We start from the raw sequence: 24,882 nt of genomic DNA on the forward strand, positions 1-24,882 counted from the left end.
ATGTGTGAAAATGAAAAAGTGTATATCATGGCTGACGTGTTTTATGGTGTGAAAAATAAAAAATTAAAAAAATTTAAAAAAAAACAAGACCAAAGAGCTAATTGTTTTTAGGAAGGGAGGCTGAAGGACCATGCACCTGTATGCATTGATGGGATGGAGGCAGACAGGCTCAGATCTTGAAGTTCCTGGGAGACTATATTTTAGAAGACCTTTTCTGTTGCCAATATATTGAGGCAAATATAAAGAAGGGACACCAGCACCTCAAATTTGGCCTGTTGTTGAATACTCTTAACTTCTCCATGTGTACTGTAGACATTTGATAGAGCGTTCAACAACAGGCCAAATCTCACACCCTCATCTAGTATTTGAGTAGCCATGAACAAAGAAGGTAGCAAACATACCCAAGTCCATCACAGGCTCAGACCTCACATCCATTTAAAATATTTATGAGGTGCTGCCTCAAGAAGACAGCCAACATCACAAAAGACCCACATCACCACGGTCACAACCTTTGGGAAGACTACAGAAGCCTCTATAGATACAAGAACAGTTTTTTTTTTACATTTCCCAACAGCTATCAGGCTCTTGAACCTTCCCATACTACCCTAATCATAAACTACTCTGACAACCCTGTGATAGTACAGATCTATCACCAATGTATATAGTGTATATAGTTACAGTATCTAGACTGTGCTTACAGCGATTGGCTGAGAGCTTAGCCACGCCTACTGTCTGGGCCTTAAAGGGTTGTGTCCCTAGCCAGGTCGGATCATTCCGGACTGGTCGGCCACCTGTGAAAAGCTCCTGTCTTTTGCTAATAAAAGCCTTGGTTTGGATCAACAAGTCTTTGATTCTTTCGACGAGCTCTTCAAACCCAAAAAGACTTGCCTGACAATTGAAGCACTTTATCTTGCATTAGTCCAATTGAGAATATTTATTATCTCTATCTTCTATATTATCTCTTTCTGTATGGTCATTTAATGTATACTATTGGGAGTTTTTTCTAAACAAAAGTATATGCAGCTAGTTAGAAATTCAGACTTGTCAGCCTTGTACTTGTGCATGACATTTAACTCTTTATCATTTCATGATAGTTTCTAGCTATCATAATGTTGACTGAATGTCACTTCAGTCTAAGCCATGTGACCAGTGGCCTGTCTGTAAAAACCTGCTAGGAGTAGAATTAAAGCCCTGAAGAGCTTTTTTTTAAAAAAAATACAGTACAACTCTGATTATCTAAAGTTGGATTCTCTGAAATCCTCATTTAGAAATTTTTTTTAAAATTTCAGATATTCGAAACAAATCCAAAATCTTCATTTATCTGAAATATTTTTGGAGCTGAACTGATCTCACAGATTGAAAAAAAAATCACTTGCCATGAAATTAGAATGACGATTGACCTTGTTTCAGGTAACTCCCTCCCCTCTCTCGTTCCATTTTTTTCTTCACCTTCACCGATTGACTTTTCTCTCCAACTGCGATCTGCTATCTCCCAGCTGCAAGCAGTCAGAAGAACCCTTTGTCCCGGCATCATCAAGGAGAATGACCACCCGGGAAAGAGCGGTACCTCGGGCTCAGTGGCGTTCCCTCCTCTTCCTTCCCTCCCTCCTCGGGTCGCCGACTCTGAACCCTCCCCTCGGCCTACTACCAGACACCCTTGGCCTAGGGGAGGATTTGGAGTGGGGGCTCCGGTGTCAAAAGCTCCAGTGACCAGAGAGACGGGAGCCTGCCAACTTGCCAGTGAGTGCTTTACTGGCCCGGGAAGCCTTCCCGTGAATCAGCAGTGGCGGTGGGGACATGTCAGGGGGATTGATGGTGGCATTTGGGAGGTCTCGGTGATTAGCAGTGGCCAGCATTTCGTTTTGGTGAGAATTAAACATTTTAATGCTTAAAAAGTCTTACATTATGGCTTATTATTTAAAAATGACCAGTTATCTGGCATAGGCCTGGCCCAGACCATTTTGGATAATCAGAATTGTACTATTACTGCATTAAGAGATGCCATGTGCATGAGAAAAAGTGGGGAAAATTGGGGTCAGATTGTGTAAAATTACCTGTTTAAAATGCTAAAGTTATTTGTGGTTGAATGTAAAATGTAACAAGGTATTCGGTTTCTGCAAACCATTAGTTTTAAACAGTGATTAAGACTGCATCATATATTTTGCTTTTTGCATTACCAGTTAAGTTCAACAGATAAAGGTGGTTTATATCAATAGGTAATCTTCTTGCAGTATTTTGATAATAATTGTAAAATTTCTAGCATTTTTATTGCTCTTAAAGCTCAATATCCATGATAGAAATGGGTCATGGCAGCATGGGAAAAAAATCAGCCGAAAAGCAGGGAACAGATTAGTGTTCACAAGATAGAAGAGCAGAAGTAGGCCAATGGCCCATCATGTCTGCTGTGCCATTCTATCATGAGATGACCCATCCTCCCACTCAACCCCACTCTCCTCCGGCAGCCTCCCTATGACCCTTGATGCCCTGACTTAGCAAAAACCTGTCAATCTCTGCCTTAATTACACCCAATAACCTCACTTCCACAAACTCATGACCGTCTAGCTAAAGAATGTTCTCCGCATCAGTTTTAAATTGACGACCTTTCATCCTGAAGTTATGCCTTCTTGTCCTATTGGGGAACAACCTTGCCACATCTACTCTGCCCAGACCTTTAAGCATTGAAAATGTCTCTGTGAGGTTCCCCCTCATCCTTCCGTACTCCAACAAGTACAGTTCAAGAACCGACAAACATTCTTCTATGAATGCTAACCCTTTTATTCCTGGTATAATTCTAGTAAATCTTCTTTGAACGCTCTCCTCTTCTCAATTAAGGTTCCCAAAACTGTACACTGTACTCCAGGTGAGATCTCACCAGGGCCCTATAGAGCCTCAACGTTACATCCCTGCTATTCCTATACCATACTTTATATTTTTGAGGGGGCTGAAATCCTAAAGAATTTGTACTGAGCGCACTGCTTTTCTTGATTGAAACATTTTTCAGTAGTTCTTTCAATACAAAGTTTTTTGTTATCTTCAAAATACATGGAAGGTTGGTAAACACCGAGCAAACTGATAGACGTAGTAGGTGAAATTGAACACAGTTATACAAAGTGAAATACGTATATGTTACGAGAAAAGGCAACAAAATACAAATAATGCTAATACACATGTAGGAAATGAGAGCATTTGGTGTACCTATCTGTAACTGTTGCATGGAGGTTAAATAAGCAATTTTGTAATTTTAAAAAAGCTTGTGGGATCCTGGATTTTATAAGTAGGAATACAAGTACCAATGCAAGGAGGTTATATTCCACTTTTTCTTTTCACTGGTTCAATTAGGCCAGGGAGAATGTGTAGAAAAGATAGTCCGAGAAGGCAAGTTAAATGGATAAACTGAAGAGGCTGGGTTTTTTTTTCTGTAGGGCAAAGATGTTTGAGAGGTAATTTGATGGAATTCATTGATGTTCAAATTCATATGGACAGAATGATATAGAGAAAGAATGTGGAAAAAAGCAGGTTCAATCGTCATTTCAGAAGAAATCATGGCAGATACTTGAAGGAAAAAGTTGAAGGGGTTTAAGAAAGACAGAGTGTCAACATATTATAGATACAATAAAGAGGATGAAAATATTCTGTTAAATCAGTGTGCGTTTATATGAATCTAAAAGAAAATGAAATTTATACTTATTCTGTAAAATTGGTGTAGATATTATTAACCTACATGTGGATTCACGTGAATATTTGTAGCTGAAACAGTAACCCAGGTAAAGCATCATTACAATTGAACAAATCAACAAAAGCATTTAGGAGATTCGTTTTAAGAAACAGGCCAAGATATGAATAATTACAGAATTAAAAGACAAAATGTGAACAGGTTGAAAGATTATGGATGGATTTTACTTATAATATGGAATTTACCTTTATACTGAATTACAATTTGATTCAATTTTGCTTCTTCAACAGAATGTAAATGGTATAAAATACCATGCCAAAAATGGCCATCGGACTCAGATTCGTGTCCGCAAACCATTCAAATGCCGCTGTGGGAAAAGCTACAAGACTGCACAAGGTCTGAGGCATCATACCATCAATTTCCACCCTCCAGTCTCTGCTGAGATTATCAGAAAAATGCAACAGTAAACATGCATCCATTTGTGTATATAATATGTACACAATCACAATGTATGTATATGTGCTGGTTGGGCAACACCAACAAACCCAGAGCTACACCAGCAGTTGCAAACAGAGACGTCCTCTTCAGGATGGATTCAGCAACCTATCAAACACTACAACTTTCAGCTTTTTTTTTAAGTGTGTGCTTAAATTTGTTTGTATCTTGTAGAATGATGTATCTTTGGACTGTAGAGTACCATGCTTTTGTACACATGTACATCTGCACATTGTACCTATAGTCCACTGTTGTTACATAAGGTGCTAAAAATATTTTGTCAAATTTGTAAGCTGCCAATGTTCACATTTCATTGTTTATATGTAGTGAATGCATTGACCTATTTTATAGCTGTTGTACCTTCTATTTGTTCTTTTATAATTTATAATTTTATTGCCTCGATATATAATCTGAAAGCTGGCTGACCAAAGTGGACCCTATGAGATGTAAAATGCTTCTGATTGTTTGGAAGATGCATTGGGAGGTTTAACTTTAGATACAAGTGTCAAATGGTTAATAGCAATCTGGCTGTCTTTAACAAATATTTCCAAATTTCTTTATCCATTTTTAAATGGTAAAGATTATGAGAAAGATAATGATTACCCTCAATCCCAAAATTACTTGTTTTCTTCTGTGCACATAATTTAACTCCACTGTCAATAACCTATTTAGAATTGATGCAGGCATCACTGCAGTCTTTTGGTTCACACCAGCAAGCAATTGTAAATTCAATGTGGAGTAATTTTGTGGATATTTAGTACAGGAAACATCAGTGTGGGAAAAATGTTGACGTCTCTGCTGCATGCAAATCTACACATTTTCAAATCTTTATCAAAATTGCTAAACGAGAGGGGATATGTGCAGGGGCATTGCACAATACTTTTTAAACAAAATGGGTTTTTTTTAAATTTCTTCCCCCATCCAGGAAATATGTGCTTTCTTGGTAACTTGTTATATTAAAATTAATAGTTTTGCTGTTATTTACCACTTTGAATATGTTCTGTTGTGTGGAACTGAACAACTTCATCACACTTGGTGAAGTTTATAAGCACTTTGTAGTTACCTGTTGCAAGTAGAGTTAAATATTTCTCTGTTGCCAATTCCTGCAGCCACTGTATCTGCATGTGCCTGTGGTTGCAAAGGTAAAGCATGTTAAGGAGCAGGATAAAGCATTTTTTTCCAAGTTAAGCCTCCTCATGTGGTTACCGTAATTTTGTGAATTTCTCTTGGGTAAATAAGCTCAATGCCTTGTAACTGAAACTCACTGCATTCCAATTGTAATTGCTAAGCTTTCAATTAAATCACAGTGTTGCATGTGAAGGATGCTTACCAGTCTTACAGATGGTGAAATGTTATGCTTTTAGAGCAAGGATAAAGTTTGGTCTTTTCTAGTCTTGTTGGTTTATGGACAGGAGATCATAATAGTCTATTTCCATTCTTGGTGCAGCTCCACAGTAAAAATAAAAAGTGGAAGTAGCAATTTAGATGTTAAAACACACAAACCTGTCAGCAGTGCATGTCAATTCTTGATTAATAACTACAATAATTATATTCTACAAGTATTTACTTCTACCTTGTGGCAGTATTAAGAAATGTGGATGGGGTTACTTTGTTGTGTATAGCAAATTGTATCGTCAAGTTTGTAAAGTGCGTTCTAAATTATATTTTCATATTTCTATGGGGAGGACGTAATGTTACTTTATTGGAAGTATGGTTGAGGTGTGAGCAACTGAAGGCAACCTGATAAATCACACAAAAAAGCTGCTTTCTAACTGTAAGAAGTCACAAATAAATAAAAATCCTTTGGCTTAATTAATGCTTGTCCTTCACAACTGTAATTAATGAATGTGGTTTCAGTTTGTCATGGGAAGTAGAGGAAGAGATGGAAGTTGGGACTGGAGCAGTTGGAAGATAATAGGAGATTTGGGAGGAGAGCAAGGGGAGATGAGTAGAGCGGCAGCAATGGGAGGGGATAGCAGTAGAGTAGTACAGGAAGATGGGTGCATGACAAAGAGGTTGAGAATGAACATTCAGAGCAGTGGGGAAGAAAGGGGAGGGAGGTGTGGTAGGAGGGTATGAGATAAAGTTAAAGGAATGGAGGTTTTGTGGGGTGTGGTAAGGAGGGGATTGAATGATGAGGAGAGATAGGAGTGGTGAGGAATGAGGGGTAAGAATGGTGGAGTGTAGTTGAGAATAGGGGAAATGAGACTAATAATTACTCCAAATTAGTCATTTGCATCATCAGAAATGGGTATTCAGTTTGAGTATGCAGACACACTTGCCTCCCAGCCTTGGTTCAATGAAGAGATCATTCCTATCCTTGAGCTCAGCAGAATTTGAAGGAGTGTAGCAGCAAAGCCATGTGGTAAAACTAGTCTGGAGATATAAAAGGATTTTTTTTTAAACTTAGATATACAGCACAATAACAGGTCATTTTGGCCCTCGAATCTATTCTGTCCAATTTACACCCCATTAACCTACACCCGATGTGTTTTGAAGGGTGGGAGGAAACAGCAGTCCCTGGAGAAACCCACACAAGCTCGGGGAGAATATACCCCAAGTGTGCCACAATTTGCAGTCATGGAAGTTTCAGACCTTTCAGGGCAAAGCAGTCCACTTGGTTAGTAAACATTCCATTCCATTACTGGTGCACAGAGGCTACAGTGTATTCCATCTGCAAAGTGGACTGCAGTTGCTTCTGATTACTCCGAACAGCATCTTCCAAACCCAAGTTCTCCACTATCAAGAATGACAAGGACAGCCTCTCCAAGGTGCACACCATCCTGATTTGGAAATCATTGCCTTCGTTGGTAGTAAGTTTTGGTCCTAAGTCAGCAGGCCAATGAGAGTAACTACAGCGAAGAACTGCAGTGTCTCTAGTTGCAGCTCATCACCATCCTTCAGGACAGTTAGGATGAGCAATATGTGATGCTCCCTCTTTACTCAATCTGTCCTGTTGTACCAGGGCATTTCTCATGAGGATTCTCATTCTGAACTGCTAACAAATTACTTTGAGATGTAATCACCATTGTTATATATGAAACAGCAGAAAATGTAGACAGAACAAGCTTCTGAAATTACCAAGAGGAGAAAGACCAAGTAGTTGAGTGATAACCATCAAGTTGCACACCAGAATAATGACTGATGATGTCAAAGTGACGGAATCTTTTCCACCTACCTGAGAGTATAGATGGGGCCATTTGATAGAAAACATCTGGGGCAGCACCAAGTTCTGGCAGAGTACCTGGCGCTCCATCACAAATTGTACTTTGCTTCTGATTCCACTCCCTTCCCTCTTCATTAGTTCCAGCTGTTCCTCTCCATAATCTCCCAACCTCTAACCCAGTCATTCTCACAATATGCAAATTCCAGCCCTCCAACCTCAAAATCCTGGACTCCCCCAACTCTGCCTTATTGTCACACCATTGGTAACCCTGTCTTCTGTCCAGACACAAATCTCTTTTTTTTAAAAAAAACTTTATTTAAAGGTTTTATCACAGGAATAAAAAGAAAGATTACATTTAAAGAAAAGATATAAAATAAAATAATATAATTACAATACAACATTAATAATCTAACTTAATTCAATCTAAACCCCCCCCCCCACATATACAAGAACTAAAAATCTATATATATATTTTTTTAAAAAACCACCCTTCCCCTCCCCCAAAATAAAGAGTGAAGAATTAGTAAAATTAATAATATTATGTATTAAAAAAAACACAAAAAAAAGAAAAATATGACAAATAAAAATAATTTAAAAAAGATTTATCGGATCTAAAATATCACATCTAAGAGCATACTTAAATCAAACTTAATTGCATATATTTAACAAATGGAGTCCACTTCAACTTATAAAAAGACATCTTATCTTGGATTGAAAAAGATATCCTTTCCATAATTAAACAAGACTTCATCTTTAAATACCACCTGTCCAAAGTTAGTATATTTCTATCTTTCCAAGTAGACGCTATACATTTCTTGGCCATTGCTAAAGCTAAATAAATAAAAGAAATCTGATAATTATTTAATCCTAAATCAATTAATGATTGCATATTTCCTAATAAAAATATATCAGGATCTAATACAACACAAATATTATATAATCTATTAATATAGATTGAATACCTTTCCAAAACTTTTGCAATCGGTCACAGGACCAGACAGTATGTAAAAAAGTACTGGCTGTCTGGTCACAACGAAAACAACAATCTGACTTACTAAGACCAATTTTTTAAAATTTTTCTGGTGTTATTGATGTATAAAATTATAATTAATCATCGCTAATCTAGCATTAATCAATTTCCGAATACTGTTTTGACAAATTTCCATCCAAGCTTCTTCAGCTATTGTGGAACCTAAATCTTTTTCCCATTTCAACTTATCTTTATCCCAATCTTTCTTACTTTCATTTTCTTGTAAAATACAATACAAATCAGATCAAATCTCTGAAATACAAGGTACAGGAAAGTAATTGCAAAATAATTATGGGCTGGTGAGCGGAAAAGCTAGATTATGATCTGTTAAATAATTCGAGTGCTAATTTGTGTGAAACAAAGGTGATGAGCAAAACTGCAAGCAAGTTACTTTCACTCAGTGAGATCGCAGTCAAATCATTGACTACTTCCACAGGGCAAGAAAGTAATAGAAAAGACAACAGAGTCCTAAAGAATTCTGAAACTCAGAACATGCAAATATCCTGTGCTTTGCAAATCTAAGAACACAAAATATTCAGGAGTCTTGGGGATCAAATTAAAATGTAGAAGCACAACTTTAAGTAAAAATAAAAATTCTGCAGGTGGTAGAACTCTAATTAAAAGATACTGGAAACATTTAGCAGGTCAGCCAGCATCTGTAGTGGGGAACATCTCTTTTCATGCATGCTGCTTGATTTGGTGAGTATTTCCACTTTTTTAGAAAAGGAGTTCTTGTGAGACAACATGAAAACATTTTAAATGGAGTATATGATTTAATTTTCACAAACTAAGATCCCACTCCCCCCCCCCCCCCAAAATTAACCATTTTCCCTGGGTGGTCACAACCAGAAACCATGGTATATTGAGAAATATAGAAATATGATGGGAAACTTGTCAAGGGTCACTATTGGCACAAACCCAATGCCCAGCATGAAGAAACTGAGGCACATGCAATGCAGGAAATGTACCTCTTCACTGATCATACAGTAACAAACAGAAGGCAACCCTTGGTCCAGGCCAATGTGGTCATTGGCTTCACAAGTGTTGTTTGCTTAAATTTCAATTGTGACCTTGGCCACATCCCAAACACTGGAAAACATCAGAAGACTGGCTTGGTGATCGAACTGATCAGAAGCCTCAACCTCTAATTGGTGTTCACAGTCTCCAAGATGTCAAAAGGCTTGCAAGATTCATCACAGCAGGAAAGCCTGCAGAACAAGTGGGAATGGAAAACCAATTTTCAAAATGCAGTCCTGTAGATATATCATTAAAACATCGAGAACAACAGAATATATATTTTTAAAACAATGTTTACTTTTGATCTATAATAAACACCATTCCCAGCTACTTTGAGCTTATTGGGCTTGTCTCATTCAATAGAGCAGGTTTCCAGGACTATTAAGGTACAGAATATCATCAACTCCACTTAGAATAAATTACATAATTCAGTTTTACCAGGTGCAAGTCCAGGGATCAACTTCATCTGAAATTTTGTACAATGCTCATGATGACATGGGGAGAAGTGTGCCGACTACCTCCACTACACACCACATTAACACAATTCATCATTCAATTTGTACTCTCAAGCTTCCATTGAAAATGGCCTTGATGGAAAACTGAAAATTTTAAAAATAGACTATGACTTATCTGCCTCCTATTAGTGTTAGGTTTGCCTTCATATCCAGCATCCGTGCTACAGTGAATGACACGGTGTCAGCTGTTCTGATCTCTATTACATCTCCATTGCTCTACCTGGCATCTGAGAATCAGTCTCATTTGGTTGAAACTAACTGCAGCAGGTATAGGACTGCATTTGCGCTGGGCAAGCTGCGTTTTCCATCTGCTGCTCTTTCCTGACAGAAGTGCCAGAAAAAGGTCTGGTCTGACAAGTGCTGTGAGCCCTCTACGTGCCTCCTTTGTTTCAGCTGTCCAGATGAGCCCACTCAGGTTAACAGTGGTAGGTTGACAGGGGCGAAAGTCTGGGACCAAGTAAAGGCGGTAGTTTAGTGCTGAGATTTAGGGTCACAGCAAGGCACGTCAGAGTGCAGCAGCTCGGAAAGTTGCTGTTTCTGCTCAGCGTGCACCCAAAATGAAGTGCGAGGAGAATTCCAAGTGGAAAGTGGCGCCAACAATAGAACTGTCTCCTTGTGTGACTTGCTTATTTGTGTCTAAATATCTCTTAAATAGGGTAATTCAATGCCTTTTGAAGAGGGCGCACAAAATCAGTGAACCGGTACGGCATCGAAAAGCCAACATGGCCTGTTTACGCTCTGTAAATGGTTATGGCATTGGCTGGGTGAGGAAAAATGCCGGTGTAACCACCGGTAAGGTTTGGAAGACCTATCCCATCACACCGGCCTGCACCTCATTGCATGAGATGTCATCTGGAGCACTGACAGGCTGCGAGTAGAATGTATAATGGACGCAATAAAGGGGAGACAAAGCAACAATGCAGAATTTTTTTTAAACCTGTGCATTATACCTCTATGATCATGAAGTGCCTTGAGCAACTGGTTATGCATTTTGCACTGTCTTTTGTCTTTTAAACTGTTTATTCTTAATGCTGGTGTATTAGTTAGGCATTGTAGACTGAGTCTCAAGCAACCAGAAAATTCACATATCCAGCATCTACCAATCCCAGTAGGTGCCAGGTACCAGGATATATATATATATATAGTTGCGACCCAATCAAGCAACAGAAAACGCAATACAAAAAGGTTAAATGCTAACTTTATATTAATTAATAACTACTGACAATAGATCTTACCCACATTAACCCCACTATATGCCTCTAATATTAAATATACATAGATATTTATAAAAAGTATGTAGGTGAACAAAAACCCAGATCACTTCAGTCTATGCCCAATATTTTAAAATGAAAAATTCCCAAAATCTCAGGTCAAGTAAAGTCAGTCCAAAAATACAATCCACAGAATTCACTTTTAAAGTTCAATTTCCAAGTTCATTCTTCAACTGATAACAAAAGGACGTCAAATTAACATTGGAGAGAGGGATGCCTGAAGTTGCTTGGCAGTAAACTTATGGATCCTTTGCAGGTTTCTTCACCATGGACTTCCATTGGATCTTCAAGGTTGTTTTTTTTTAAACCACCTCACTTATGAAGCCTGTGCATTTTACACAGCTTTCCACAATTTCCTTCTTTAACTGCAGGCTCAGAGTGACCTTTTTGTCACACTCGAATTCAGTCAGCCAGAATCGTTGTCAACACAAAGCAAGTGCTGTCTCTGTGTATCCTTCTGGCTGCTCCATCAAACTCTCTCTCTCTCTTTGCTTCAGCAATCGGGATTCTTCTCTCCTCCTCAGAAACTATAGCATTCTTTCTCTTATTCTTATCTGCACAGCTCGACCTTGGCAAACCAGTACTGAAGTTGTATCACAATCAACGTTACACAATTCTCACTAGAAATACATCCTTTAAAGTGACAGTCACAGTCCAAAAGGTCAGTTCATGGTCCATAACAATATATACAGATGACAATAAAGTTGAATTTGACTTAATTAAAAATTAAACTGCCCAAAAACAGAAAACACTGGAACCACTTCAGCGAACAGTATTTCACTGCACAATACCCACACTACTGTTCGGCTCCGAATCATGGGTCCTCTACCGGCATCACCTACGGCTCCTAGAACGCTTCCACCAGTGTTGTCTCCGCTCCATCCTCAACATTCATTGGACCGCTTTCATCCCTAACGTCGAAGTGCTCGAGATGGCAGAGGTCGACAGCATCGAGTCCACGCTGCTGAAGATCCAGCTGCGCTGGGTGGGTCACGTCTCCAGAATGGAGGACCATCGCCTTCCCAAGATCGTGTTATATGGCAAGCTCTCCACTGGCCACCGTGACAGAGGTGCACCAAAGAAAAGGTACAAGGACTGCCTAAAGAAATCTCTTGGTGCCTGCCACATTGACCACCGCCAGTGGGCTAATATCGCCTCAAACCGTGCATCTTGGCGCCTCACAGTTTGGCGGGCAGCAACCTCCTTTGAAGAAGACCGCAGAGCCCACCTCACTGACAAAAGGCAAAGGAGGAAAAACCCAACACCCAACCCCAACCAACCAATTTTCCCCTGCAACCGCTGCAACCGTGTCTGCCTGTCCCGCATCGGACTTGTCAGCCACCAACGAGCCTGCAGCTGACGTGGACATTTTACCCCCTCCATAAATCTTCGTCCGCGAAGCCAAGCCAAAGAAAGAAATCTACAACTCCACAAAGATGCCCCCTCCACCTGACACACAGAAAACTGTACAATGAAAATAAAGTAGGTCCACTTCATTACAACAACCAAACACTGCTGCAAACACAACACTTAGCCAGGCTCTTATATGGTGTCAAAAAACTACACATACACATCCTTTCCCATCCCGGTCCTAGGCTGCCATATTGCCCCTTTTACACAGACGTCGATTTGGGGCTGTGACTACCTCTGCTGCCGGCTTAAAAGCAAGACTGCAATGACCCTCCTTCCCCATTCCATGTTCATACCTTTTACACAGAAAACATGGAGTAATAAAGGTGCAATATTCCCACATTGAAGTGGTTGTGTAAAAGGGTGTTCTTTACAATGAAGGGCAAATTGCATTTTCCAAAATGCTGAATAGAAAAACAGGTATAATTAAACATAAACTAACTAACTCAAGTGCAATGTGAAACATGAAAGTCTGCAGACCCTGTGATCATAGTAAAGACTCAGAAATGCCAGAGAAATTCAGCAGGTCTTGCAATGCTGCAAGACCTTCCGAGTTCCTCCAACAATTCTGTTTTTAACTCAAGCACAGTTAAAGGTAATATCATTTTTAAATTCAGAGCAAAAATAAAGTTTCTATATGTGTCAAAATCAAGTTGAAATGAAACAATATCTGAAGATTATATCAATAAATCAGTTAGTTAGAGTAGAAGAGGGTCCTTGGCCATTGGAGGGTCTCACATTTAGAGCACTGTGACACCAAATACTGCAAATATTGAGCCATTCTTTGATGGATAATTAATGGAGGATGATTTCACTCATGAAGAAATTTCACTGGGAACAGATAAAATTATTTGAGGGAATAGGATCATTGTTTTCATCCTAAATAGATGTAAAGTTGCAGAATCCCATATCATCGTGTAAAACTGGTGTTTGAAAAATTGATCAGGCGTTTAAAAAATATCACAGCTGGGTTGCTGATTCCAAATGCGTGTTCATCATGTAAAGCTGGAAAATTGCTGGCATTCATGTTAAGTTTATTGATTGGCTGTAATGCGGTGAAGAGTAAGTGCTCGGCAAGGACCGGCATGTGTGGGAGACCAGGGCAACATTTCAGAGGTATTTCATTGTCTGTTAACTGCTCTAATGTGTCCTGGTACTATGAAGATATTCTAAAAATATGCAATTTTTAAATTGCAATCAAACTCTGATCTCTATACTTAAGTTACCTCATAGATTGAAAAGTGCTTCAGAAAGCATTTGTATAGCATTGTACGGGACACAAAAATGGGTTCGGTAACTGTTTAAATTGTCCTTATTGCCTCCAGTTTCTTTATGCACTTGACGAACTGTGGTTTGAGAGTTGGAGATTCCAGTTTATTTCTGGTCTAAATTTCTTCGTACCTAGACAAAAAACTCAGTCTTGCAATGGAGGGAGTGCAGAGGCGATTCATCAGGCTGATACCTGGAATGGCAGGAATGACTTATGAGGAAAGATTGCGCAAATTGGGATTGTACTCCCTGGAGTTTAGAAGATTGAGAGGGGATCTCATAGAGACATATAAAATTCCGGCAGGACTGGACAGAGTGGATGCAGATGGGATGTTTCCAATGATGGGAAAATCCAGAACCCGGGGCCATGGTTTGAGGATAATAGGCAAACCATTTAGGACCGAGATGAGGAGGAATTTCTTGACCCAGAGGGTGGTGAATCTGTGGAATTCATTGCCACAGAGGGCAGTAGAGGCAGGTTCATTAAATATATTTAAGAGGGAATTAGACCTATTTCTTCAGTATAAGGGTATTAAAGGTTACGGAGAGAAGGCTGGGACGGGGTACTGAACTTTAAGATCAGCCATGATCTCGTTGAATGGCGGACAGGCTCGAAGGGTCGAATGACCTACTCCTGCTCCTATCTTCTATGATTTTTTTCTATGTTTTTTTTTAAATCAATGCCCTAGACCACCATTCAACAGTCCTCTGATTTATTTTTCATTTGCCTCTTTCCTGTAGTGACCAAAATTGCATGCAATACTCCAAATTTGGCCTCACCAATGTCCTATACAACTTTTACATAACACCCCAACTCTTATATTGTGATTTGTGAAGGCCAATATGCCAAAAGCTCTCTTTACAACCCTATCTACACGGAATTATGTATCTGTATTCCCAAATTCCTCTGTTCTACCATTCTCCTCAGCTCCCTACCATTTACCATGTATGTCCTTTCTTGGTTTATCTCGTTGCCGATCCTTGCATCTGATGAAATGGTGCAGCTGAGATAGGTAAACTGGTTGACCATTTTGAGTTTTGTGTGCCCGATGGAGATGTGGGGGGGTGCTGGTAGTCATGGTGGGGAGCTGGCTGATGGAGGACCTCAGTTTTCTTCAGGCTGACTTCCAGGCCAAACATTTTGGCAGTTTCCGCAAAACAGGATGTCAAGCGCTGAAGAGCTGGCTCTGAATGGGCAACTAAAGCGGCATCATCTGCAACAGACTCGCCAAGGCAAATAGCGCCTTTGGAAGACTACACAAAAGAATCTGGAAAAACAACCAACTGAAAAACCTCACAAAGATTAGCATATACAAAGCCGTTGTCATACCCACACTCCTGTTCGGCTCCGAATCATGGGCCCTCTACTGGCATCACCTATGGCTCCTAGAACGCTTCCACCAGTGTTGTCTCCGCTCCATCCTCAACATTCATTGGAGCGACTTCATCTCCAACATCGAAGTACTCGAGATGGCAGAGGCCGACAGCATCAAATCCACGCTGCTGAAGATCAAACTGCGCTGGGTAGGTCACGTCTCCAGAATGGAGGACCATCGCCTTCCCAAGATAGTGTTATATGGCGAGCTCTCCACTGGCCACCGAGACAGAGGAGCACCAAAGAGGTACAAGGACTGCCTAAAGAAATCTCTTGGTGCCTGCCACATTGACCACCGCCAGTGGGCTGATATCGCCTCAAACCGTGCATCTTGGCGCCTCACAGTTCGGCGGGCAGCAACCTTCTTTGAAGAAGACCGCAGAGCCCACCTCACTGACAAAAGACAAAGGAGGAAAAACCCAACACCCAACCCCAACCAACCAATTTTACCTTGCAACCGCTGCAACCGTGTCTGCCTGTCCCACATCGGACTTGTCAGCCACAAACAAGCCTGCAGCTGACGTGGACATTACCCCTCCATAAATCTTCGTCCACGAAGCCAAGCCAAAGACCTTTCTTGGTTTGTCCTTCCAAAATGCAACACCTCACACTTGTCTGGATTAAATTCCATCTGCCATTTTTCAGCCCTTTGTTCCAGCTGGTCCAAATCCCTCTGCAAACATTGAAAGCCTTCCTCGCTTTCCACAAGACCTCCTATCTTTATGTCATCTACAAACTTGCAGATCCAATTTACCACATTATCATCCAGCTCATTGATATGGATGGCAAACAACAATGGTCCCAGCACTGATCCCTGAGGCACACCACTAGCCACAGTCTTCCAGTCTGAGAAACAATAATCCATCATCACCCTCTGGCTTTTCCCATATAGCCACTGTTGAATCCAGTTCACTACCTACACCCACTGACCTGCACCAAAGTCCATAGCCCTCCGTACCTCTCCCATCCATGTACCTGTCCAAATTCCTCTTAAATGTTAAAAATGAGCCCGCATTAACCACTTCAGCTGGAAGCTCATTCCACATTCCCACCACACTCTGTGTGAAGAGGTTTCCCCTCATGTTCCCCCTAACAGTTTCCGCTTTCAATCTTAACCCATGTCCTCTAGTTTGTATCTCACCTACCCTCACTGGAAAACTCCTATCTACGTTTACTCTGTCATTTTTAAGTACCTCCCTCATAATTTTAAATACCTCTATCAAATCTCCCCTCATTCTTCTACGCTCCAGGGAATAAAGTTCTAACCTATTTAACCTTTCCCTGTAACTCAGTTCTGAAGTCTGGGCAACATCCTAGTAAACCTTCTCTACACTCTTTCTATCTTATTGATATCTTTCCTGCAGTTAGGTGACTAAAACAGCACACAATACTCCAAATCTGGCTTCACCAATGTATAAGTGTAGTATAACATCCCAACTCGTATACTCAATAGATTTTAGATTTATTTTCAGAGTACATGAAATCACATACAACTCTGAATTTTTTTTTCTGTGGGTGAGGCAGAATTACCACTTATTGGTAGTGCAAAAAAACTGTACACAGCATATACATGTAAACAAAGAAGTGGAAACAGATAATGAATGTAAACAAACTGACTGCAATACATAGAGAATTTTTTTTTAATCAAAAAAGAGCACAAGACTCTGTAAATGAGACCCTGACTGAGTTTGTTGTTGAGGAGTCTGATAGTGAAGGGGTAGCAGCTATTCTGAACCTGGTGGTGCGAGTCTTGTGGCACCTAAGCCTCTTTCCTGATGGCAGCAGCGAGAAGAGCATGTGCTGGGTGGTGAGGGTCTTTGATGATTGCTGCTACTCTCCGACAGCAACATTCCCTATAGATGTTCTCGATGGTGGGGAGAATTTTACCTGTGGGTTGTGTCCACCACCTTTTCCAGGGCTTTACGCTCAGGGGTATTGGTGATTCATGATGCACACTTTCCATCACACATCTACAGAGATTTTCCAGGGTTTCTGGTGTCATACCAATCCTCTGTAAACTCGTGAGGAAGTTGAGGAGCTGACGTGCTTTCTTCACGATGCCTTTAGTATGTTCGGGCCAGGAAAGACCCTCTGAGATAGTGACTCCCAAGAACTTAAATTTTCTCACATTCTCCACCTCTAATCGCACAATGATCACTAGATGGTATACCTATGGCTTTCCCTTCCTGAAATCAACAATCAGCTCCTTAATTTTGGTGACATTAAGTACAAGGTTGTTGTTGGTGCACCATTCAGCCAAGTTTTCAAACTCAATCCTGTATGTTGACTCATCATCTTTCTTTATGCAACCCATTGAAGTAGGTATAATCAGCAAATTTGTAGATGGTGTTATTGTCGTACTGAGCCACATAGTTGGAGATGGAAAGTGAGTAGAGGAGGGGGCTAAGAATACAGCCCCGTGGTGCTCTGGTACTGATGGAGATGTTCTTACCAATCCTCACTGATTGTGAGGAAATCCATGATCCAATTACACAGTGGGGTGCTGAGTCCCAGGTCTTGGAGTTTGCTGATCAGTTTTGAGGGGATGCTGGTGTCAAATGCCTACTGTTCAGGTGTTCTAGGGATTTGTGTAGAGCCAGTGAAATGACATCCGCCATAGACCTATTGCTACAACAGGCAAACTGGAATGTATTTATGTAGCTACTTAGACAGGAGCTGATATACTTCAACACCAACCTTTGAAAACATTTAATCACTTCCATACTTTAAGGCCAACATGCCAGAAACTTTACAACCCTATCCACCTGTGATGCCATTTTCAGGAAACTGTGCATCTGTATTTCCAGATCCCTCTATTCTACAGCACTCCTCAGTGCCCCTCCATTTACCGTGTATATCCTTTCTTGGTTTGTCCTTCCAAATTACAACACCTCACACTTGTCTGCATTAAATTCCTTTGCCTTTTTTCAGCCCACTTTTCCAGCTGGTCCACCTTCTGCAAGATTTAAAAACTTTCTTCGTTGTCCACAACACTTCAAATCTTAGTGCTCTCTGCAAACTTGCTGATCCATTTTACCACATTATTATCCAGATCATTGATGTAGATGACAAACAACAATGGTCCCAGCACCGATCCCTGACGCACACCACTAGTCACAGGCCTCCAGTCTGAGAAACAATCATCCACCACTACTCCCTGGCTTCTCCCATCCAGCCATTGACGAATCCAGTTCATTACTTCACTATGCCATCTGAACTTTCCTGATTAACCTCCCATGTGAGACTTTGTCAAAGGTCTTACTGAAGTCCATTTAGACAACATTTACAGCCTTTCCTTTGTCAACTTTCCTGGTAACCTCCTCAATAAACTCTATAAGATTGGTTACACACAACCTACCACACAAAAAGCCATATTGACTATCACTAATCAGTCCCTGGCTATCCAAATAATTGTCTATCCAATCTCTTAGAACATTTTCCAGTAAATTACCTAATACCGACGACAGGGTCATCGGCCTATAATTTCCAGGATTACTTTTTGATCCCTTTTTAAACAATGGAACAACGGGAGGTATTCTCCAATTCTCCGGCACCACATTCTAACCTCACTAGCACATGGCATGGGTAGCAATCCTGAGATCACAACACTGGAGGTCCTGGTCCTGTCATTTACCTAGCGCCTAACTCCCTGAACTCTCCTTGCATAACCTCCTCACCCTTCCTAGCTATGTATTGGTCCCTACATGGACCACAACATCTGGCTCCTCACACTCCCCCCTGAGAATACCATGAACTCTATCTGAATGATCTCGGACTTTGGCACCAGGGAGGCAACATACCATCCGGGATATTCGATGTCTTCCACAGAACTTCTTACCTATCCGCCTAACTATGGAATCCCCTGTCACGACAGTTCACCTCTTCTCCTCCCATTCCTTCTTAGCCACAGCACCAGACTTCATACCAGAGACCTGATCACGTGGCTTGTCCCTGGTAGGAACCCACCCCAAAAACAGCATCCAAAATGGTACAATGTTATTGAGGAGGATCGCCACAGGTGTGCCCTGCCTGCCTGTTCCCTTTCCCTCTCCTGACTGTCACCCATCTACCCTTCTCCTGCCTCCGAGGTGTGATAGTGTCCCTGTAACCCCTGTTTATCACCCCTTCTGCCTCCAAAATGATTCAGAGTTTATCCCAAACCCAGCTACAATTCCTCAACTCATTTTTTAAGGAGCTGCAGCTGGATGCACTTCTCACAGGATGAAGTTGTCAGGGATACTACTGGCTTCACTGACCACTGTTACGAGCCCAGAGGACCCCAAAACCCAGCAGCAATAGATATTCATCAAGACAAATGGTTACTTAAACAAAAGTTGCTTTAATTATCTTTAAACATGAAAACAGGATCAAACTTTAACTTATTACTATTAACTGAACTACTCTAACAACCCTCTTCTAATTCTAAGTGCACATGTATGTAATGTATGAGTAGGTTTAGAAAAGTTCTTTGATTCACAGTCCAATCTCAGTTCTCATTCCTCCAAGTTCACTGGTTGCAAGCAATTCTTATACTGTGCACAGAATTTAATATTTATGAATCTCACCAGGCTTTGGTGCTTGAAAGGTAAATGGTTACCGCTCAGGAAGGTTCTTGCCGGTTTTCAGAGAGAGATTTGTTGTTCGCTGAACACCCACATCTGATTCCTTTTAATCAACCACTTCAGTGTCTTGCCAAAGAAACTTGCCCCATCAGGGTTTTCCAGATGATAACCTCTTTCTTTCAGGTCACTACAGAGTTCCTTTTTGTTTCACTTATTTCCAGTGAAACATTAGACAGTCAGTCCTCTCTTGCATGAACCACAAGGGTTTTGAACAAGCTGAACTAAGCACTCACAACCTGTCTTCCAAATGGGGTTTTTCCACAAGCTTGCCAGCTTGTCCTGTTCCAGTCACAGTTGTTGCTGCTGACTGTAAAACTGCAAAACTGAATTCTCTTTCTCTCTCTCTATCTCAGAGAAAAGCCTGCTTTACTCTCACTGCTTGCAAAACTACAACCCTCTTAGAACAGCAAGAAGCACTCCCAGATGGCCTGCATCTCTGAACCTACTCCTCCGAATGCTTTTAAGTGTTGCTTTTCAAAACAACAATCCATTAGTGAAGTCACTTGGGCACTCCCCAAAGCTTTTGCAAAGGCTCTTGGAGCTGACCTGTCTAGCTTGAGTAGAGGTCCAGTATTTTAAATGAGATCTGTTTTAAAATGTTTGTATGTGACCTACACTAAGAACTACCCAATCCATCTCCTTTAAAACACATCCATAATCTGTCACACCACTCACATTCTGCAAGAGCATTCCCCTGCCTTGGCTGCCATACCCAATATCTATGACTAGCGGAAAAAAATACGATGTATAAAACCTGCCCTTACCCGTGCCCACCTGCTGAATTCTTTTTGTTCCTCAAATAGGGTGGTCCTTTCTTACTTCAACTCCTGCACCACCACCTTAGCTTCTTCTTGACAAAGCCTCTTGAGCTGTCCACTCTGACAATGACCTTGTCAAGGGCCTTACTGAAATCCATGTAGACGACATCCACAGCCTTTCCTTCATCAACTTACCTGGTAATCTCCTCAAAAATCTCTATCAGATTGGTTAAACAAGACCCACCACACACAAAGACATGCTGACTATTCCTAATCAGTCTCAAGCTCTCCAAATACTTGTATATCTGATCTCTTAGAACACCTTCCAATAATTTACCTGTGACTGACGTCAGGCTTACCAGACTATAATTTCCAGGGTTACTTTTGGAACCTTTTAAAAAAAAAAACAGAACTTGAGCTACCCTCCAGCACTTGTCAAAGAAATCAAATAATTGCACATATGACATAAAATGTGGTACTTTCCAAATATCTGCACCTCAGAACCATATCAGACAGTGACACTCTCCACAATCACAGAATTGGTCAGTGCAATTTACTCAGAAGTTTCATAAATGGGAAGAAAAAAATTAACCAGAATTCACCTTTTTCTCAGATAAATTATAATGTTCTCACCAAGATCAAACTTTCAAACTCATGCCACAACCTTGTGAGCTACTGACTTAGCAAAACACGGTACACATCTATCAGTATGGAACATGACTAACTATGCTATCAATATTACTGCAATCAAATAAGTGTTTGGTTATTTGCAATTAACTTTTTACTTGAAATGTACTACCAAATGCCAAATCTTAATAATTGGACCAGATTTCAAAGCGATTTATGTCAGGCAAGTCATTGATTATAACCCAATTTAAAATAACTTCATCTCCTCTTGAGAGTTGAATTCTTAAGTTTTTACAAGTCAACTGATTGATTTCAAGATGTGATCATATTCATGTCCTCAACTCCCTAATATTTTTTCAATAAACCTTAAAGTTATTCACACCAAGGTTACACATCATATCTGATAGTTGACCCTTCCTGGACATATATAACGGAGAGAAAACTTTTTCTCCCACATGGCAGAATAAGAATATCTTTGCAAGAGATTGGTATTTCAATGATGAAGCCAAGTTGTATAAACAAATATTTCCATGTCTGAATTGGGACTTACCTTTTTATTTCATCTTTTCCTTACTTCTCCGGAGGGAATAAATTCCACATGCACCCTTGAGCATCTGAGACAAGCACTCAGCCTGCTTCTGAGAGAAACAGGAGCAGGACTAGGCAATCTGGCCTGTCAAGCTTTCACTGCCTTTCAATAAGATCATGGATGATCTGATGATAGGCTCATCTCCACCTACCTGCCTTTCCCCCATATCTCTTAATTCCCTTACTATGTAAAAATCTATCCAACCTTGTCTTAAATATATTTATTGAGGGTAGCCTCCATTGCTTCAATGTGCAGTGAATTCCACAGAATCACCATTCTCTGATAAAAAATAATTTCTCTTCATCTCTGTCCTAAATCTTCTACCCAAAATCTTGAGACTATGTCCCCAGGTTTTGGTCTCCCCAACCAATGGGAATAACTCATCTACCTCTATCTTTTCTATGTCTTTCATAATTATATATGTTTCTATAAGATCCCCTCTCATTCCACTAAATTCCAGCAAGTACTGTCACAGAATACTTAGTTGATCTACATATCTAACCCCTTCATCTCTGGAATAAACTTGGTGAACCTCCTCTGCATTGCCTCCAAAACCAGTACATCTTTCCTCAAGTAAGGAGTCAAGAACTGCATGTACAGGTACACGATCCTTTATCCGGAACCCTTGGGAGACAGTGTGTTCTGAATTTCGGATTTTTCTGAATTTTGGAAAGCCAGATTTAAGCCCACCCAAATTGTGCTGCCGTATCCACACCCACCCCATTCCGGTCACCCTGCCGATCCCCCCCCTTGCCTGCCCGACTCGCACTGCCGCCTGTCTCCCCACTTGCCGGAATTTGGAGCTTTCCGGATTTTAGATGTCCAGATAAAGGATTGTGTACCTGCAGTACCCCAGGTACGGCTTCATCAGCACCTTGTACAGTTGCAGCATTACATCCTTGATCTTAAATTCTTAAATTCCATCCCTCTGGCAATGACCAACAATCTAGTTGCCTTTTTGATAGCCTGCGTACTTGCAAACCAACCTTTTTGTGATTCATACACAAGGACTTCCAATTCCTTCTGCACAGCAGTATGCTTCATTTGCTTGCCATTTAAATACTCTTCTGATCTTCCATTTTTCCTTCGAAAGTAGATAATCTCACATTTGCCAACATTGTACTCTATCTGCAAGACCCTTGCCCACTAACTTAATTTATCTACATTTCCCTGCACACTCTCTGTATCCTCTGCCCAACTTGCTTCCTCTGCTCAACTTAGTATCATCAACACTCTGCCCTCTCTTCCAGATTGTTAACATATCATAGAGTTGCACTGTCCCATGCAACACACTGCTCACCACTGATTGCCAACCAGAAAAAAAACACACCTGTACCCCAACTTTGCTTTCTGTTCCTCAACAAATCTTCTAACTATGCTAATATATCACCTCCAATTCTATCCATCCTTACCTTCTGTATAAAGTCTTTTCTGCAACATCTTATAGAATTCCTTCTGGAAATCCTGGTAAACAATGTCCATCTGCTCCCTTCTATCTACCATGCTCATGAAGTACTCAAAGAGCTCCAGTAAATTTGTCAATAGGACCTGACTTTGCTGAATCCATTTTATGCCAGATGCCTTTTGTTTTAATGATAGCTTCATGCATTTTCCCAACTAACAATGTTAAACTAACTGACCTATAGTTCGCTGCCTTTTGCCTACAACCTTCATTGAATAGTGGTCTTGATATTTGCCATTTTCCAATCCACCAAGTCCAGAGAATTTTGGTAAATTGTCACCAAAGTGTTGACTAAAACTTCTGCTATTTCTTTCTGTACCCTTAGATGCATTCCATCAGAACCATCTATCTTTAAACCCTCAAGTTTTCTAAATGCTACTTCTTTAGTAATAGCTATTACACCTGGCTCCTCACCTCCCATCAAATCCATAGGTTCCTCTTTGGCATATTTGACATATCCTCCACCACGAAGTATGACACAAAATAGTAATTCAAAGCCTCAGCCATTTCCTCATTACTCAATATCAATTCACCCTTTTCATCTTCTGTGGCTGTGCATCCATATGAGGCGACGGAGTGCTGCGCTCTGCCAATTATCCTTCCCCGAGAGGAATTGCAGTTGGCGTCTTGGAGCCGACCACAGCGCATTTATAGAGGTAAGTCAACCAACAAAAAGGCGGACTTTCTGACTGCCTGAAAGGGCCTAAAATCTATCTTCCTCTCCTTATTGCTTGTTTTGTGGTTCTTTTTTGCTTTTTAAAAATTTTCCAACTTTCTAGTTTCCCACTGTTTCCACTGTTCCTTAAACATCCCTCCATTTCGCCCGTGCTCCCAGTCTACCCTTGCCAACTCCTCCCTCATCCTCTTGCAGTTTTCTTTGTTCGGCATAATACACAGGTTTAGACTGAACTATTGTATCCTCCATTTGCATGAGGAACTCATTCATACTGTGATCACTCTTTCCAAAGGGATCCTTAACTAAAAAATTGCTAATTTTACCCATCTCATTGCACAGGACCAAATCTATGATAGTATGCTCTCTTGTAAATTCAGTAACATGCTGTTGAAGAATGCCAGCACTTAAGCATTCTTTGATGTCCTCCTCAAGTTTGCCTTGACCATCCTCATTCACCTAGTCTTTGTACATGTTAAAGTCCCCAACGATAACTGCTGTTCAATCCTTGCATTTAATTTAAATGTTTTAATTTAGACATTCAGCGCAGCAACTGGCCATTTCGGCCCACGAGTCCACGCTGCCCAATTTTACCCCCAATTAACCTACACCCCCAGTACATTTCTGAATGGTGGGAGGAAAGCGGAGCCGCTGGGGAAAACCCACACAGACATGGAGCCAACATACAAACTCCTTACAGAAAGCGCAGAATTTGAACCCCGGTCCAGATCTGATCGCTGACACTGTGAAGCTGTTGCGCTAACTTCTACGTCAACCGTGCTGCCCTTTTTGCCTCCAATATTTCTTGGTTTATTCCCTGTGCCACAATATTATTATTATTGGGTGGCCTATAGACAACTCCCACCAGTGATTTTTTTTTTCCCCTTTACCATCCCTAATCTCTACCCAAATGGATTCAACATATTGCTC

The 24,882-nt window shown here is 40.7% G+C and overlaps 2 protein-coding genes across 14 annotated transcripts in view; one reads left to right on the plus strand and one right to left on the minus strand.

Moving 5' to 3' along the window:
• Positions 1–5,980, plus strand: part of LOC138751600 (juxtaposed with another zinc finger protein 1) — a 228,436-nt gene extending 222,456 nt beyond the window's left edge. For 2 of the 4 annotated variants that reach the window (XM_069914115.1, XM_069914114.1), the window contains one exon: positions 3,964–5,980. In XM_069914115.1, coding sequence (XP_069770216.1) covers positions 3,964–4,140 — 177 coding nt within the window. In that variant the 3' untranslated portion in view covers positions 4,141–5,980. The remainder of the gene's footprint in view (positions 1–3,963) is intronic. The other 2 variants (XM_069914116.1, XM_069914118.1) reach the window with 1 other exon arrangement.
• The window catches only part of LOC138751597 (tax1-binding protein 1 homolog), a 244,849-nt gene that overhangs the window by 48,458 nt on the left and 171,509 nt on the right, over positions 1–24,882 (minus strand). For 4 of the 10 annotated variants that reach the window (XM_069914101.1, XM_069914103.1, XM_069914102.1 and 1 more), the window contains exons 19-20: positions 6,451–6,544; positions 5,232–5,296 (exon numbers count right to left, since the gene is read on the minus strand). The exons of the other annotated variants lie outside the window; for them this stretch is intronic. In XM_069914101.1, coding sequence (XP_069770202.1) covers positions 5,247–5,296; positions 6,451–6,544 — 144 coding nt within the window. In that variant the 3' untranslated portion in view covers positions 5,232–5,246. The remainder of the gene's footprint in view (positions 1–5,231; positions 5,297–6,450; positions 6,545–24,882) is intronic. 10 annotated transcript variants of the gene reach the window in all.

The sequence above is a fragment of the Narcine bancroftii genome, chromosome 1 (genome assembly GCF_036971445.1).
Source record: "Narcine bancroftii isolate sNarBan1 chromosome 1, sNarBan1.hap1, whole genome shotgun sequence".
Classification (NCBI taxonomy): domain Eukaryota; kingdom Metazoa; phylum Chordata; class Chondrichthyes; order Torpediniformes; family Narcinidae; genus Narcine; species Narcine bancroftii.